At 35.4% G+C, this 17,404-nt stretch overlaps 1 protein-coding gene across 1 annotated transcript; it reads left to right on the forward strand.

The window, feature by feature from the left end:
- Window positions 1-13,625: 13,625 nt before the first annotated feature.
- LOC103418306 (GATA transcription factor 19-like) lies at window positions 13,626-15,296 on the forward strand. The gene is made up of 2 exons (XM_008356438.4): window positions 13,626-14,573; window positions 14,824-15,296. The coding sequence occupies exons 1-2, from the start codon at window positions 14,058-14,060 to the stop codon at window positions 15,115-15,117; spliced, it is 810 nt and encodes a 269-aa protein (XP_008354660.2). The 5' UTR covers window positions 13,626-14,057; the 3' UTR covers window positions 15,118-15,296.
- Window positions 15,297-17,404: the final 2,108 nt, after the last annotated feature.

Genomic DNA, 17,404 nt, shown 5'->3' on the forward strand with positions numbered 1-17,404 from the left:
TTTAGAATATGAATGTGATTTTGTAAATCCTAGTAGATATGAGAATGTATCTTATATTCCTATTAAGAGTAGATTACCTATTAAATGTTGTAATCCAAGGGAAATGTTTTTACCTATCCTACTACTATAAATAAGGCATAATGGGGTGAATCAAACACATATCACAATTAAATCACTCTCTCATCTTCCTCAATATTACCGGCCCCCCTCTCCCTCTCTAAATCATAAATCGTTCAATTAAATAAACCTACAATAGCTAGGTATACTTTTTAGTCAATGATTTTATTGAGACATGGATTTACATTTTCCTATTTAAGGTACAAGGCTTTTGAATCAACTGCTCCTCCAACTACTGTCGTCGGCATGTTATATGGTGGACCTTTAACCTTTTTTTTAATGGTTTGGGATCGGTATTAAAGAACGTTAAACATGACTTTACCTTGTCACTTTGAAATGACGATCGCATTTTTATATGGACTTAATCTTTAATCGCATTGCATAAATTTAAATAATGTCTTTTTCTTTGTATTATAATATTATCATTCAATACAATATATTTGCTTGTCTGTGTCAGCATCAGCATCAGTCTTTTATCATTGCTATGTTTAGGAAGTGAATAAATGCGTAGATCGAAAGATCTTAAGCACATTTCGACTTTAGTGAGTTCAGTATACTTCTCTTTGTGCATATCTCATATCATGTAATATACTATTAACAAACGTAATTCTATGATGCCTGAGAAATGGATGCACACAACGAAAGATATTAAAATAGTTGTAAGTAACGTTTTTTTTCATATGGAATAACATATAAATTCTAGTTTAACCCTTTGAAGTCTTCCACTACATGGTTAATTTTCCTAGTTTTTTTTTTCTTCTGAAAGATGATTTCTTTTCGAATAAACTCGTTTACAAAGCCGGCCATGAGGGTGTGCAACAGGTGCCACCGCATAGGACCCCCGATTCAGAAGGGCCCCTAAATTTTCATTACATGTATACATGTGCATATAAAATAGATTAGATGCAAAAGATAATCTTATCTGTGGTTCTAGCGCAAGCAGTTTAGCTCTTCATTCTTCTAGCCCATGTGCTGGTTCGAATCCCAGTGATTTTGTTTTGTTATATTTTAAGCTTTTGCAAATTTGTAAACAGGAGATAACAAAAAGCAGGAGATAATAAAAAGGCATCCAACGGTATCGAACTTAGGACCTTTGAAGGTAAGGAAAAACACCTGGCTGATCAAACAACTTATTTTTGTTGAAGTAACTTGTAATTTTTTTGTTTTATAGATGAAAAAATTGAAAAAAATAATAATAAAGAAATATAACATTAAAAAAATGAAGGACCTCCATCTAAGTTTTGCATAGTGCTCCTCAATACTCAGGGCTGGCCCTGCTCGTTTATTTAGACAATAGTTTGATCAAGAAACCCTAACTCATGGCATATATATCCTATGCTTTAACGTCTATAAGTTTGCCAAAAAGAGATTAAAAATAGAAAGAAATATTATTGACATCAATTGCATCTATGGCCACTTGAAAAACAAAATATGTTATCCACATGGCATTAGGGAAATATTATACTGTTGCATGCTAGGTATTATCTTCATTGGAAAGTTCATAAGTAGTTTTTTAGGGGTTTTTTTGTTTTTTGTTTTTTTTTTTGTTTTTTTAAAGGGACCAGCTGGTAACTTCATCACGATAATCCACTTTTTTAGGGACGGAAAGATTAACAAAGGTGTTTTAGCCTCTCTATAGTCATCATCGTGTGATTCGCCAACGAAAAAAATCGAACCTAAGACGTGCCGTATAGAATACGGGCTTAAAATTCGTCTCTAACCACTGAGTCACCCCATAGAAGTTGTTTTTTTCAAGTTTCTTTGAAGATGACTAGTTTTATAAGGAAACGCTAAAATCCATGGCATATATTTGGGGGTGAAGTGTCTTACACTTCAACATCTATAATTTGGACAAATATATAGAAAAAATAATGTTATTCGTATCCCGGAAAATGAAATGATAGGAAAACTCATTTATGAGAAAACCTTACTACAACATGATACAAGTGCATGTGCATGTGGTGTGGTGTGCAGAGTTCAACTCTTATCTCTGCACTTATTTTGTGTGTGGCCTATATGTGACATCTATTATTGATTGACACGTGTTAAGTTTATGATAACAAAGTTAAGGAAGTTAAGTTTATTAACATTTGTGAAAACAAAGTTATAGAGGGCTAAATTTATTAACATGTATCAATCAATAATACATCGTCCCAGAAGTGAACCCCATTTATATCACTACTACAAATTTACTCTATTGACATATTTTGTTTTCGTATTAGGGTTCTTTAGGATTACTTTTTAAGAAATATTATGCTCACACTTATTTTAATATGTGTTTTAACAATAAGTATGCAAGTATAGTTTTATTATAATCAAGTGCTTCTTGAAAATGCATTTGAAGAATGTACTTATGGCACGATCTAATTAAAGTTCTAAGTTATTCTACCAATAGTTTGAAATCCTTGTAGGTTTGGTTGTTCAAAAACACTTTTAACACTTTCAGAAAACGTCCTAAACAGACCTGGAGTTTGTTGAAGAGACCTAATTGATCATGTTATCTAAGTTTTAGAGGCCTGACCTATATGTTCACTGCTCCCCAACCACCCATGGCCATTAGAAGTGGTTATATATGTTCAATTTAACCAACAATTTCTCTAAAACCTGAAAAAAAAAAAAACAATTTCTCTAAAACCAAAACAAACTTTTGGAAGAAGTCTTATTCAATAATGTGGTCTTCATTATAGTTAAAGTTCTAAAAAACGTGAGGTGCTAGATGGACGGAGTGCAAGAGCTTAGCGTCTAGATGGTTTTTTTAATTTTAATTAAATTTATTATATAACAGATAAATAAAAGTCTACTTATTCAATAATATGATCCTCATAGACTCAGAGTTTTTTTTTTTTAAAAAAATTGGGAAGAAAAATATCATTGCTACACTACAAAATTAGTTGGTGTATAAAATGTCATTTTCGTTGAATTTTCACAAGATTTAGAATCTCTCTATTGAAATCAGAATTAGAAAGTTATGTACTAAGCCCAAATAGACATATTCCGTCTAGGTTATATAATAAATAAGCTACGACACTAAAAACTGATAAATTTACTGATAAATTATTACCAAATACAATGATATATCGACTTCTATTGCAAAGTGTTTCAACAAGTGTGCTTGTGTCTAAATATATAATAAACGTCACATAAACAATTGCAATCTAGGTTATCTAGGATCTAATCCGTATTCCAAATTGAGAACATACATCCCAAATTAAGTGAATATATGCCAACAAGATTGGCCCAGAAATATTGGCTTGGGTCTAGGTATTCAGTAGAAACAAGAGGCCCAAGAATGTAGAATATGGCTGTCTAGCATCTAATACCCTCAAACATTCATTTAAACTCAAACAAATACTAGGTTTTGGAATCAAGTTTTATGCATTAGATTCCCTTAAAGGTGGTAAAGAAGATTCAGCAGTCAAGATCTGGATCACAGATCTTCCTCAGCAAAAATAAAAAAGTGCACGCAACGGTGCCCCGGATCAGGAAGTTTACACATTCCTTAAAAGAAAACTATTATGTTAGTCTTGATGACCTGCAAAAGGTGCAAAAGAGATTCAAAGTGCAGACGAGAGAAAGATGTTGTTGTAGTAGAAGAGGCAGAGGAAAGAAAAGAAAAGCCTGCCGGCTTGGGTATGTATCATGAAGACTAGATCTGAGCCAATAACGTACGCTATTCTCCTCAGTATTGGGCCCCTCCTTTTGAACATTCTGCATGTCGGTCGGTGGGTTCTTTAGTTTTTAGTTGCTTCTTGTTGCCTTTGAAAAATCAGTATTCGATTACCTAAAAAGTTGAATAACGAGAGCTCGCTCTCTGGTGATTACATTAATTCACGTTTGTGAAATCAACTTAATTAGGCTTGCTAGCTACTTGCAATGGACTAAAAATGAATAACTACTTCATTAGGGTTAGGAGAAGGGGAAATTTGCATCTCTTAAATACGGATGATATATAAATAAGGAGTTGTAATGCTAGAGAGATTTTTTAGTGTGTTGGGAACACGGCCCGGTATATCAAATATCATAATATAAGTGGTTGAAAATAGTTGTTTTGCGTAATACTCACGAAAGTGCCGCTCCAAGAAGAAATGCTGCCGAAAGAAGAGGAAACCCAAACCCAACATAGGGCAAGCACCTACTTATAACCAAACGAAAAGCAGCGAGCTTGGTGGGAGGCTAAAGACTGCTGTTGAGAAGAGGAATTGTTTGGTTTAGATAATTCGTTCACATCAAATGCTTAGCGGGATCGATAAAGGTTCTCTGAAGGAATAATGTGCTCTTAGTAGTCATCCTATCTCCAAACAGTGCTTGGGTGTACCTTAGAGCAACGAAAATAAAGACTCCAATCACTTTTATTATTACACTTGATGTATCAGTTCGTGTTTCCGGCACATTGAAAAATTTATCAACCAAATATACGTCTAGTACCATAACATACCTAGCATTTTGTTAAGAACATGTTTTCATCACATGCATATATACGAGTGTAATGTTGCAATATTAGTGTCAAATTGATTACCAATTTCCCGTTAACCACATAATATGACATTCATATATTTGGCATGAAAATAAGGAAAAGCTTGAAGAGACTCGAGGAAAAGAAAGGCCGTACGACGCTATTTTTGTTATGCCTTACCCCTAATTGTACATAGCCAATTGATTAGTATGCTTTACATGCAATCTCATTTGAGAAATGCTAAGAAGACTATAAAAAATATGACTTTTTATAAATTATTTGTCATTTTATATTTTTTACACAATATTTTATAATATTAATACGAAAATTGACTCTTTATAGATTATTTGTCATCATATTTTCGACATAATATTTTATAATATTAACACAAAAATTAAAGTTAAACTGTGAGTTAATAAAAAATGCATATAAAATCTTACTTTAATAGAATTTCTTAGCATTTCTCAACGTCTTTTTCTATATGTCGTGCATAAAACCCCAAGAAATATGAAAAATAAAAAGTAATTAAATTAAGAGAGCAAAGAAATACAAGTGTATATGTGCTTTAGTTAGACCTCCTTGCAGGAGACAAATAGAGGTTTACAGTGTCCCCATAGATGTGATGATACTGACAAGGATTTAACTTTCATTTCATAGGTCGACGGCTTATCAGTGGGGTTTGTTTCTCCCACAACGACTCCTCCTTTTCTAAATCCTGGTCCACTTATTGCTTTCTCCCATTTGCTTTTCCTCCTTTTTATTTCCAAAATTCCATTTGAATATTGTTACTTTAGTCTTACCTGCTGGAAGCAAACCAAGATCCTCTAGCCACTAGGTTTGCCAGTCCGATCCCGAATCCAATCCACGCCATCTAAAGATCTCTATGCGTTTTGAGAAATGTTAAGGGACTCCCACGAAAGTACGAAAGTGGGATTTTAAAATGAATTCTCTACTATCTCATATTTATGATTTAATATTTTATAATGTTGGAACATAAATTAATGTTAAAGTTTAAGATGTTATAAGGCATATAAAGAGTCACCCTTTATGAGAGTTGCCGTAACATTTCTATGCCTTTTTGAAATACTGTCACGTAATATTACTATGAGAATGATAATGATAAGGAAACTCTCTTAAAATGGGCTTAAAAGAGTCTCATTCCCTAGCATTTCTCTATTATTATATCATTTAAACTAAAGTATGTTGATTAATTTCTTATTAATATGTTATAGGCTGAACATATCAATTCTTTCATTCGCCTATGTATGCATTGCATACATAATTATATTCCAAACACACATACATTTCTTAGTTGTAAGAGGTATATTCAATTAGGAGTTTAAAAGATTTTAAAAGAGTTTACAAATCTATAAATTCATGAAACGATATGAGTATTCAATAAAAAAAAATTAAAACCTCGTAGAAATACATGCACTCAATTAAAATTTGATTTTAAATATTTTAAAAGATGAAGAATTTGGAGGGATTATAGTGTTTTGTAGGCTTAAGGAAATCAGACATCTTTCCTAAATTTTTCTTATAATTTGACCTAAAATTCACATGAAGTCTATAAAATTCAGTTAAACTCTTTGAGGTTTATAACATTTCCAAAATCTCAATTGAATACAAGCTTGTTAAACTTGATTATTCAAATAATCTTATCAAACATGAGAGAGAGGGGGGATGAGGGACAAACATTCCAGTTGTATCTTGGTGCTTTTGAGGAATGTATATTTTACGTGGTTCCAAAGCTCATAATACCATAATATTTTATGGATACGATAAACCTCGCACCATTTGCATGCATGCATGCAAAGTAAATCCCTCAACGACTGCCACGTGGCACATTCATTAGCGGTAGTGATGATTATTAATTATCTGGTTGTTGAGTTTAACCTTGGAAAAGTGGAAAACCTGATGCATACGTACCCAAAGCCCAACTGAGTGGGGGGTCCCACCAAATCCAATGAGCCACATAACATCATGATTAATGGGAGCATTACATGATGTCCATGCCATGCAGTGCATGAGAGGCGGTGAACCAAAATATTGATTAAGATTCTTTCGGATGATTAAGCAAATCCCAGAGTAATATTAAAGAAGTATTAACAGATCCGCATTAATTACTCGAATTTACCTGGGCAAACGCAAACCCAACCACTATGTTTCATGGAGCGTGGAAACTAATCACCACTTAATTTTTCATTGCACGTGAGTGTAAAATCGCATGTGAGAGTCCAAAATTACACACATACTTTAGCATCACACTGTCACGATCAATTTTATAATCTCAAGAACTAATTCGGCTGTTTTATCAAAACCAACTGGTAAAGATTAATATGGTAAAAATTAAACGAGGAATCATTTAGTCCTCTAATAATTATTATACGTAAGCGAATTGTGTTATCCAATGAATACTAAAATTTTGATAGTATTAATCAAACCGTTAAACCAAAGCAGGTTTAGAATTCGAATATTGAGGAGATCCCAGTCTAAAATATCCAAATTTTTTAGTAGAACAGAGCTCAAGAGGCGCAAAAAAAAGTTCAATTTATTCATTGATGCATTCGTCCACACTTTGTGGGCTTGTGATCATCAGTAAAATTATGTTGTGCACGTATCATTTCACTAGGTATCAACAAATGCCGAAGCAAGTTGATGAGTGCTATCGAGAGAATTTATTGAGTGCTCTCCATGCAACCTGCCGAAATATACCTAGCAAACATTATATCAAATACTTAGTTGACACAAAAGAGGCCCTTCTAAACATTTGAATAGGGTCGTTAGAAGACCTTCATATGTATATTTTGTTGACTCTGATTGTCCTTAGATCACTTTGATCACAATGTATATCCGCCTAATTAATTTTCAGGATTGAAATACAAAATGTATTATTTTTATTATTGACAAACACTACTAAAAAGATATAAGGATATAACAAGAAAGTCCGACTAACAAGACCAGTAGAATCCTCCATACTCATAAACATGTGCTGTTCGTATAAACACGTAAGATTACCACGTCGACATACCACGTAATGGTGTACGTACGCAGAATAATTAATCATTAAACACAGGCTCTTTGCAGAGGTTGAATGAGGTCGCGTGGGGATGAGAGAAAAATGCATGTGTTACGTTAAATACCAAAAAAGAAAACATATTAGTGGTGTGTCTTGGGCTAATCGTAGTTTGCTTGCGTTGTATGTATTCTCTCTTCTCCATCTCGTATTGTACAACAAAACGGAGAGAGAGAGAGAGAGAGAGAGAGAGAGAGAGAGAGAGAGAGAGCATCTTTTGGAAAGCGGTGATAGTCGTCCGGTTTGTTCAACTGTGGCCTCACCAATCTCTAGACGATCTGATTCTCTCTGTGCCTTTGGTTGTGTTTTGAATCTTTGATCGAAAAATGAGGTCGGGCTTCCAGAGAAGTTTGTTGGGGCTTGCCCTATCATTACATATAAATTTTATTGGGTCCCACTTTTCTTATTTTAATACAGAAAAAAGGATAAGGAACTGTTTATGGACTCTCTGTTACCTCACAATTTAATATCAATCCATATGTCAACGTTATAAACTATTGTGCAAAAAATAAAAGGTGACAAAATGCATGTGAAGAGTCTTACTTTAAAGAAAGTTTCCTTAGTATTTGTCTTACTACGAATAATACTTACTCACTAGATGCTCACCTTTTTAATATTTTTCAACATTTTGTTTTAAGAAAAATAATAGACATATTAATTAATTTATCTTGAACTTTAAAAAATAAGAAACACGTAATATTTTTTTAATGGGTTGGATTAAAAATGAGCGTGGAAACTATTTACAGTGAATCTCTAAGTATCATCTTTTTACTAGTAAGTACCCCTTTGATCTTTTTTGAGTTTCCATCTTTGACGGTTTGACTGACCAAATAAACAAAAAAATGAAAAAGAAAATCCAAAACTTCCAAGTGTTGGTGTTGCTTTGATGATTGCATGGTGTCGTATATTTGTGTAACTTTATCTGTCTGTCTAACATCTCTTTAGCTTTTCTGTCTGATCAAAATCTCCAGATCTTCTTCAACTTCTACTTACTCCTACGAAATCTCTATAAAAAGTTAGCTATCCATCTAATAATATCTATCTATCTTGTTGTGATGGGTTATTCCAAAACCTAATCGAGAGCCTTGAGGTTCCTATCATGACCAATTTGGCTTCTTTTCCCACTTTGTTTCCTCCTTCCACGTGACTTTACTGGGTACGGCCGCTGCAAATTATACTAGTTGGTACTACTTTTCTACCTAAGGCCAATGAGAGCTCAAAAACTGGCTGTTATATTGGACTTTTGGGTTTGTTGATGTTGTTGTTACTGTCACTGTTGAGGATCGATTTTGATGGATTTGACACCCTATAGCAACCAGATTATGGAACCATTGTATTGTTTGAAACTTACTATTAGAAAAGGGATGTGCTATTTACACTATCATTTTTACTTCTCCCACATTTTGTTAATTTATGTTATTTAATATTCTTCAATTCATCCGATTCGACGGTTGAAAATTAAAAGATGTGTGAGAAGTAAAAGTAAGTGTGTGGATATCACACCCCTTAAAGAAAATATATGTCTAGATCACTCGCTCATGTGTATGTGATCAGATTCAATCGTTTCGACTTTGCGAGAAGTAAATCAATTATACATCAACGTGTAGTACACATTTTAGTTTTCTTTTTTGTCAAACGATAGATTTTGTTAGATTAGATGTTAGATTAGGCACCGTCGGAGTTTGAACACATGATGTCATGCAAGGGCTCAACACATTTCCACCACTGTGGTAAAAAGTCACTTGCAGTACACACTTTAGTTTAGATGGCTTCATTAGGTCCATTCGTCGTTCGCTACGTCCACTAGAATTTTTCAGCTTACATTCGACACTACATATTATGCCTAAATTCAACAATGTGCATTTATGTACTCTATAATTTTTGCTTTGTGAATACCGCAAGCATGAATTGTAAGGATATAGATATAGAGTGGCTAGGATTGTGCCATTTGTCACAGGATTATAACTCTTAGTTAGTTAAGTTGTTAGAGAATGTGTTCTCTCTATAAATACATCATTGTAATAGATTTGAGATTAAGCAAGAACATAAATAATAAAGATTCGATAGTTTTTCTCTCTCTAAATCTTTCCCTCTCTAGTTCTTGAAGCTCTGTCCTTCTCTCTTGATCTCTTCATTTTCTGTGTTAACATGAATGACATTGATCCCGGTACTCATGAAGCACTCGACTAATTCTAATTGTTCATGCTATTGCTTTGTGAGTTCCACAAGCAACACTGATTCTAATACTTCTCATGTGCTCGACTCATTCTAATTGTTCATGCTTTGTAAATTCATGCAGCACAAATAACAGTTAATGACACATAAACGACTAATTTTAACCAATAATACGTAATCTTCTAGATTGTGAGTCTCACGAGCATATAAATAAGGGTGATCCTAGCTATCACTCTACATTAATACTTGCTAGTGACAATGACATTTTAGTTTTAGCTTTGGAGTATATTACACATATAGCTAAGATAATCCAAACAAGAGAAATGCTAGAGAGACTATTTCAAAGTGAAACATTTCATGAACTCTATATCATCTCACAATTTAACGTTAATTTTCATGTTAATATTATAAAATATTGTGTTAAAAATATGATGCAACAGAGAGTTCATAAAGAGTCACTTTTAAGGGTGTCTTTTTAGCATTTCTCTCCAAACAATCCTTAGATCATCCCCAACCTTTGCGTTAAAACCTAAAAGTTTTAAATCAGAAAATTTAGGTTTTAACCCATAAACAGTTTTTCTCCTCCAACCATTATGGGTTAAATTTTTAGCACAAGAGTATTAAAGAATGAATTTAGGATAACTTTTTTTCTTAAAGTAACTTTAAAAAGAATTATATGGACTATCATAATTTAATTTTATGAACATTTTAACCTAAAAATATTTAGATTCGGATTAATATTGAAAAATTTATAAACCGACGTCATGAAACTCGTGGAACACTATGAAAGAATATGAAACATATAAAATATTTTTTTTAAATTACTATAGCCGTTGGATTTAAATTTAGACTGTTAGATTTTTTTTCACAATTGGATTTGATCATATTAGATCTTAACCATTGAATTCAATGAATTTATAAACATAAAAAAAAAAAATACACATATATGGTGAGCCAACTCTCTACTAACTTAGGGAGAAACCTGAGCTAAATTTCTCCCAGAAATGAGTTTTGGATTGAAACTCATATTTACTGCAAAGGTTAAAGTAAGTTAAGATAAATTTAGAAGCTAAAATTTGAGTTTTATTACGAGGATTAGAATAAGTCTTAGAAAAATGGGTTAAACTCAGTTTACTACCCTCAAGTTTCGTGGTTTTCAACATTTAGTACATCAAGTTTTTTTCGTCCTAGAGTCATACCTAAAGTGTTAATTTTGGGACAGTCTCATACATCCGTTAGTCAAACTGTTAACTCTGCCGTTAAATGATGACGTGGCGCCCATGTGGACAATGACTGGGCACCACGTGTCATTAAAAAAAAATTAAAAATTAAAATAATTAAAATTTTAATTAAATAAAGTACTTAAAAAAAAAACATAAAAAAACCAAAACCCCCCTTTTTTCCTTCCCCTTTTGTCTTCCCCACTGGAACCCCTTTTTTCCTTCTGGAAGACCCTCCACGGTTCCACCTCTCCACCCCTCCACCCCCTTCGTCTTCTCCATCCCCTCCACAGACAGAACCAAAACTGAAACCATGGGCTGTGAGAAGAGTGAGAGTTTCAATGGCGACACCATGGGCTGTGAGAGCCGAGCTCCCCAAAGGTCCTGATCTGTGCGCTGACCGCTCCATTCTGCAAAATGGGTCTTCCTCCGCTCGCCACCGCGACCTCGTTTTCGTCGTCAATCCCAGTGGTCTCTCTCTTTCTCTATCTCTCTGTTTCTCTGTTTTTATAAGTTTTGTGGGTGTGTTTTTATGATTTTTGTGGGTTATTGAAATGGGAAATTGGAGCAGGTGTAAATGGAAGGACATGGAAGGAGTGGAAGAAGCTGCTTCCATAGATCCGTGGTCTTTGAGGCGGCGCGTTGGGATAGGGTGGTAGGGGGTGTGGAAGTGCAGAGGGAGAAGGGAGGGGGGTCGGGGTGGGGAAGACAAATGATTGATTAGCTAATTAGTGTTGTTAATTGCGCTCTGTAGCAGCCGGCGAAGAAGATCCCGTAGACGATTGAGAACACCAGGGAAATCGATAAGACTGTTTGCAAGCCCGACGATGAAGAGGTTCGTTTTTGCCCTTTTTGATTGTGTTTTATTGGCTTACAATGTAGCAAATGTGGAAAGATTTGTTTTTATGCGTGGAAAATTGAATGATGGTTTGGTTAATTTTGGCTTTGTGTTGTGTGTTGGTTTGCAGCTGTTTGCTAAAATGCCGATGAATTCAGGGGATCTGGGAAGAAGGGGGAATGATGGATGTGCGGATGTGCAGAGGGAGAAGGGAGGGGGTCGGGGTGGGGAAGACAAAGGGGATCTGCGGATTTTTTTTTTATTTTACTTTATTTAATTAATTATTTTAATAGTTTTTTTTTAATGACACGTGGCGCCCAGTCATTGTCCACGTGGGCGCCACGTCATCATTTAACGGCAGAGTTAACAGATTGACTAACGGATGTATGAGACTGTCCCAAAATTAACACTTTAGGTATGACTCTGGGACGAAAAAAACTTGATGTACTAAATGTTGAAAACCATGAAACTTGAGGGTAGTAAACTGAGTTTAACCCTAGAAAAATAAAGGGTGACAAAGACTGACAAAGACTAACAAGGGCTTTGAATATTTGAACAGATAGTGGTGGCAGAGGGAGAGAGAAGGGTATATTCGAGAAATGAGGAGTGAGATAAACAGACGAGTAGATCAGCAGTGTGTGGGAGTGCGAATGGGAGTGGGGAGAGGAGGAAGGAGGAGGAGCAGAGATGGAGATAGATAGGGATACGGACAGAGGTTTTTTATGGTTGCATCGGGTTTGAGACCAGAGAGTGCAGAGACTAATTAGTCCTCGTGATCGGAGAAGGGAGATCTATAGAAGACTGTTCCCGCGTGTCACGTGGGCTCTCTTTTGACTACCCCGATGACCAAAACACCAAACCCCACTATTCCTATTCTCCCCAACTCCTCATTTATTGTTACAAGCGCCACCCCTATTTTTGTTCCCTCTCTGTCTCTCTCTCAAAACTTTTTTTTTTGAATAACTTTTATTTAATTTTGTAAATTAATTAAAATTCAATTTTAGTTAAACATAGATAGAGGTGTGTAAAAGAGAGAAAATTTGAAGAAAAATAGCTTCTCAAAGTTTTTGGTATGGCGATTACACATGCACATATTATGGTCACCAATTTATATGATAGGTTTTTGGTTGAGGGTCAAGTTTATATTTCAGAAAGAAAGCCTAAGTAGGACTGTCAAACTGTAATATTACTAAATATTCATATTAAAATTGATTATAAATGAATATTTTTGGTAGATTGTAATAACAAGTTACATTTTGAGTCTGTCGTTTTTTTATGTTGTTGATATGCACATTGGTAGATTTGTAATACCACATTATAGTAGGATGATCATACTCGAAATTTTGACATTTTAAAGTGTAACATTACTAATTAAAACACAATTTATTAGCAGTTTCGTGTGTTTAGCTAATTGGCTAGAATAACATTCTATCTATTCATCCAAAGTTTGAACTTGTTAGGATAAAAAAGGTGTCATAAAACAAGTAAATTATAAGAATATGTGAAGAAATATGTTTGGAATTTATCTGCGATTTGGGAGAATCCCCATCACATGTATCACTACATTTGTTGATGCCCTAGAAGATTATACAACACTGACTATATATATGAGACTCAGTCTTCTTCTTGGTCCATCTCTTCTCACTCTCTCTCTCTCTTTAACATGCAATTTGGGTCCCTCTCTGTCTCCATCTTTATCACCCTCTCGCTTACTATATATATAATACACCCTCTCTCTATTTGCATTTCACGACAACGTCGACTGCAGCTGCTGACTGGTATTTCGCCCTTTTATTAGCTTATAAAGCTACCAGACAACCTCTCCTCCTCACTTCCCTCTCTCTCTCCTCCCTCATATCGTACACCTATTTTCAGCTCTCTCCCTTCTTCTCTCTCTCTCTATCTCTCTCTCTCTCTCTCTCCAACCATTTTTTCCACACATTTATTATTACATATCGCTCTCACTACACTATTTGGCCGTTGTACTTCCCTCCCCCCTTCCCTCACTCTCTCTCTACTCTCTTAACTATAAACCCAGCACATCTCTCACTCCCACTCCAATCACTTCTCTTCAAGTCTACGCAAAACCCATTTCAGATTTCAGAAAACCCTTTTGAAAGTTCAAAACTTTTACTCGAATCCCTTGAAGAATAAGAGAAATAGAAAGAAACAGAAATCATGCATAGGTGCAGTGGTGGCTCTTCACATGGCGGCAACATGGTCGGCGGTCCATGCTCGTGCGGTGTCCTTCACCACACCCAGTCCAACTCCTCCTTCTCCACGCTGTTCTCCATGCCCAATCATCACAAGCCGTACGATCATATTCATCACGAAACATCGTACGATCATCATCACATGTACCCGTTCGCATCCCCATCTTCCTCCGTTGATTGCACTCTCTCTCTAGGAACTCCCTCCACCCGTTTGACCGACAACGACGTCGTTTCCGACGACAGGCATAGCCTCAACGGCGAGCGGCGCTCCGGTAACTGCGTTTCTAATTTCTGCTGGGACTTGTTGCAGCCCAATAAGTCATCGCCGTCTTCCCATCACAAGAACAGCAACCGCGGTGGCAATATCAACGGCGTGACTAACGGTGGCAGCGGTAATAACGACCCCCTCCTCGCTCGCCGCTGCGCTAACTGTGACACCACCTCCACCCCGCTCTGGAGAAACGGTCCGAGAGGCCCCAAGGTATGCACCAAATTACAATAATGCCATTAACTAATTTTGTATTTTATTTTGGTAATGATGTGATTAATTACAAAGTTTATGGTAATAATATGATGGGATTTTTAAACCTCTTGTCTGTAATCATTATCACCTATTCCCAAGTAGTCAACCCGCCAATGATTTACCCTTTTCCTAAGCACTTTTTTTTTTATAATAATTTTATTTTACATTACTAATTATTTTTTGTTTTATGTTTTTGTTAACACTTTAGTCACTATGCAATGCCTGTGGAATTCGGTTCAAGAAAGAAGAGAGACGTGCCACGGCGGCGGCTGCCAGCGGCGGTGGTTCGAGTGTCATAGGAATGGAGTCTAACGGATACCAGCACCATAACTCATGGATTCCACACTCACAGACCCAGAAAATGCCATGCTTTGGTAACGAGTTTCGGTTCATGGAGGACGACACTGCACACCACGAAAACGACATTAACGGCATCCCATTCCTTTCTTGGCGCCTCAACGTCACTGACAGACCAAGCCTCGTCCATGACTTCACAAGATAATCAACTCGTGAAGATGTTGAAGATTACTTACTTTATGTTGTTACTTAGTTTGTTTTTCTTTTTCTCAAGTGTTTTTCTTTTTTATTTTTCGGTTTCTCTTGTTCTTATGAAGTTACATATAAATTAGTACCCTACTACGACGTTTCTGTTATAAATGACGACCATGATGATTATGATTATGATGAGATTGCATGCACGCCGTTTCATTAATTAAGTCGATTATTAAATGAAACGGAAGTTAAATGAAATCTCACCTGTGAATCTGAAGTTGTTAGATTTTTACAGAATTTCTGGTAACTTTTTCTACCTGGGACGGATGCATCTGATTGTCCAATGGCGATTATTGAATCACTGTGTTTCGACTTGGACCGGACATTACTGAGGGTTCAGTTCAGAACATGAACATGATTTGTCCTTTTCTGATCATGTTCTGACCGTTCAAAACTTCAGATATTTCTGCAAATTTTGGTCCTTTAACTTTATTTTTTTAGTAAATAATTTCTTGCCACCAAATAATTGTAAATTGTTTTGTTTGTAGACTTCAAAACTGTGAATTTAATGAGAGATGGAATGTTTTTATCATGCATGGCGATCGCCATGCGGTTTATAGACGTCTCACGGGTCACGACATGGAGTGTTTCTGCTGGTCAAACTACTATATATGTAAATATGAGTAATATTAGGGAGATTAAATTTTTTAAATTAAATTTACAAACTAAATGATGTGATTGTAAATAATTTGATTATTAATTAAGTATCGATTAACATTTTTGTTTCTTATAGATGACAGACACATCATTTGGTTTGCAATTTAAACTCCCTAGTATTTCTCTATAAATATATATATACTGTCATGTTTAAATCCGTATTAACAACAGAAGGAAAATAAATTTAAAAAATGAAAAACAAACTACATGAATTTGTGTAATTCCAGTTTTACCTTTGTTTGTATGTTGTAAATTTTTGTACCTTCATCACATGGTCGATATTCCTCTTGTGTTGCAACTTTGAATGGGTTCAGTTTTCTACAAGTTACTACTGCAGAAAATATTTTTGATATGTCATTCTAGCTACAAGTCAAGAAATTGGACGTGGTGATGAGTAAGTAATGAGTCTAATGTTAAGGAACAAATGGAGACCATGTGGCCCCGCTTTTGTGTTGGATATTGGATTATATTCAAGAAAAAAAAAGAAAAGATTGTGAGCAACTTGATTGGATTAGAGAGGATAAGTTTTATCAATTCTAACCCAATTCTATAGAAAAAGAAATTTTATATTTCATTCATCTAAGAATATAATGTTTACAAAAGTACTAATACACAATGAATCGAATGTAGAAGATTCAATACAATGAATCTTTAAGTGCTCAAGAATAAATCTTCCATACAATGAACCTAATACAGAAAATTCAATGAACTTAATTTAGAAGATAACGAAAAGATTTTGGGGAGTGAGACAATCACGCTGATACCCAACGCCACTTTTTCACGAGGATCCCCTCAGCAAACTAGATGGCCGAGGGTGGACAAGTTTGGAACAAAGAAGCCGATCACTCAATGCCACTTTTTCACAAACAAAGTGATAATCAATCTCGATATGACGAATGCAAGCGTTAAAAAAAAGGATTAGCAGCCATGTAAGGGCACTGAGGTTATCACGATAGAGAAGCACTGGAAACTGCAATAAGATGCCGAGTTCCTAAAGTAAGACAACCATTTTTTTTTTTCTTTTCTGCACAAGAGTGAGACAATGAGCGGTATTCATGCTTAGCACTGGAACGAGCAATAATGGGCTGATTTTGGAGCACTATTAGATAAGATTAGAGCCCAAATAAACAATATAACCACTGGTAGAATCGTGAGTATTCCGACAACCTGCCCAATCAGCATGATCAAAAGGCCATCAGACGCTCAGTACGAGACTAGAGTGCAAACAAGAGGCCATGATCAAAAGTCCCTTTGACGTATCGGAGAATGCGCTTAGCTGCAATGAGGTGAGGTGCATGGGGAGCACTCATGAACTGGGCAACTGTGTTCACAACATAAGGAATATTCTGACGAGTTAAGATAAAATACTGAAGACAACCAACAAGCTCACATAACTCAATGGGAGACGTAAGTAGACGGTCGTCTGTAGAAGATATGTGTATCTATTTGTTAAGGTAAAGTACAAGAAATTACCTCAACTATTGGTGTCACGATACTTTCATACCTCATCTTACGAATTTATGCCAATGTTATACCTTCCGTTAGGGTTGGCGTGAATTTCTCAGTTAAATGTGTGGCTT

This window comes from Malus domestica, chromosome 02 (assembly GCF_042453785.1).
Source record: "Malus domestica chromosome 02, GDT2T_hap1".
NCBI lineage: Eukaryota > Viridiplantae > Streptophyta > Magnoliopsida > Rosales > Rosaceae > Malus > Malus domestica.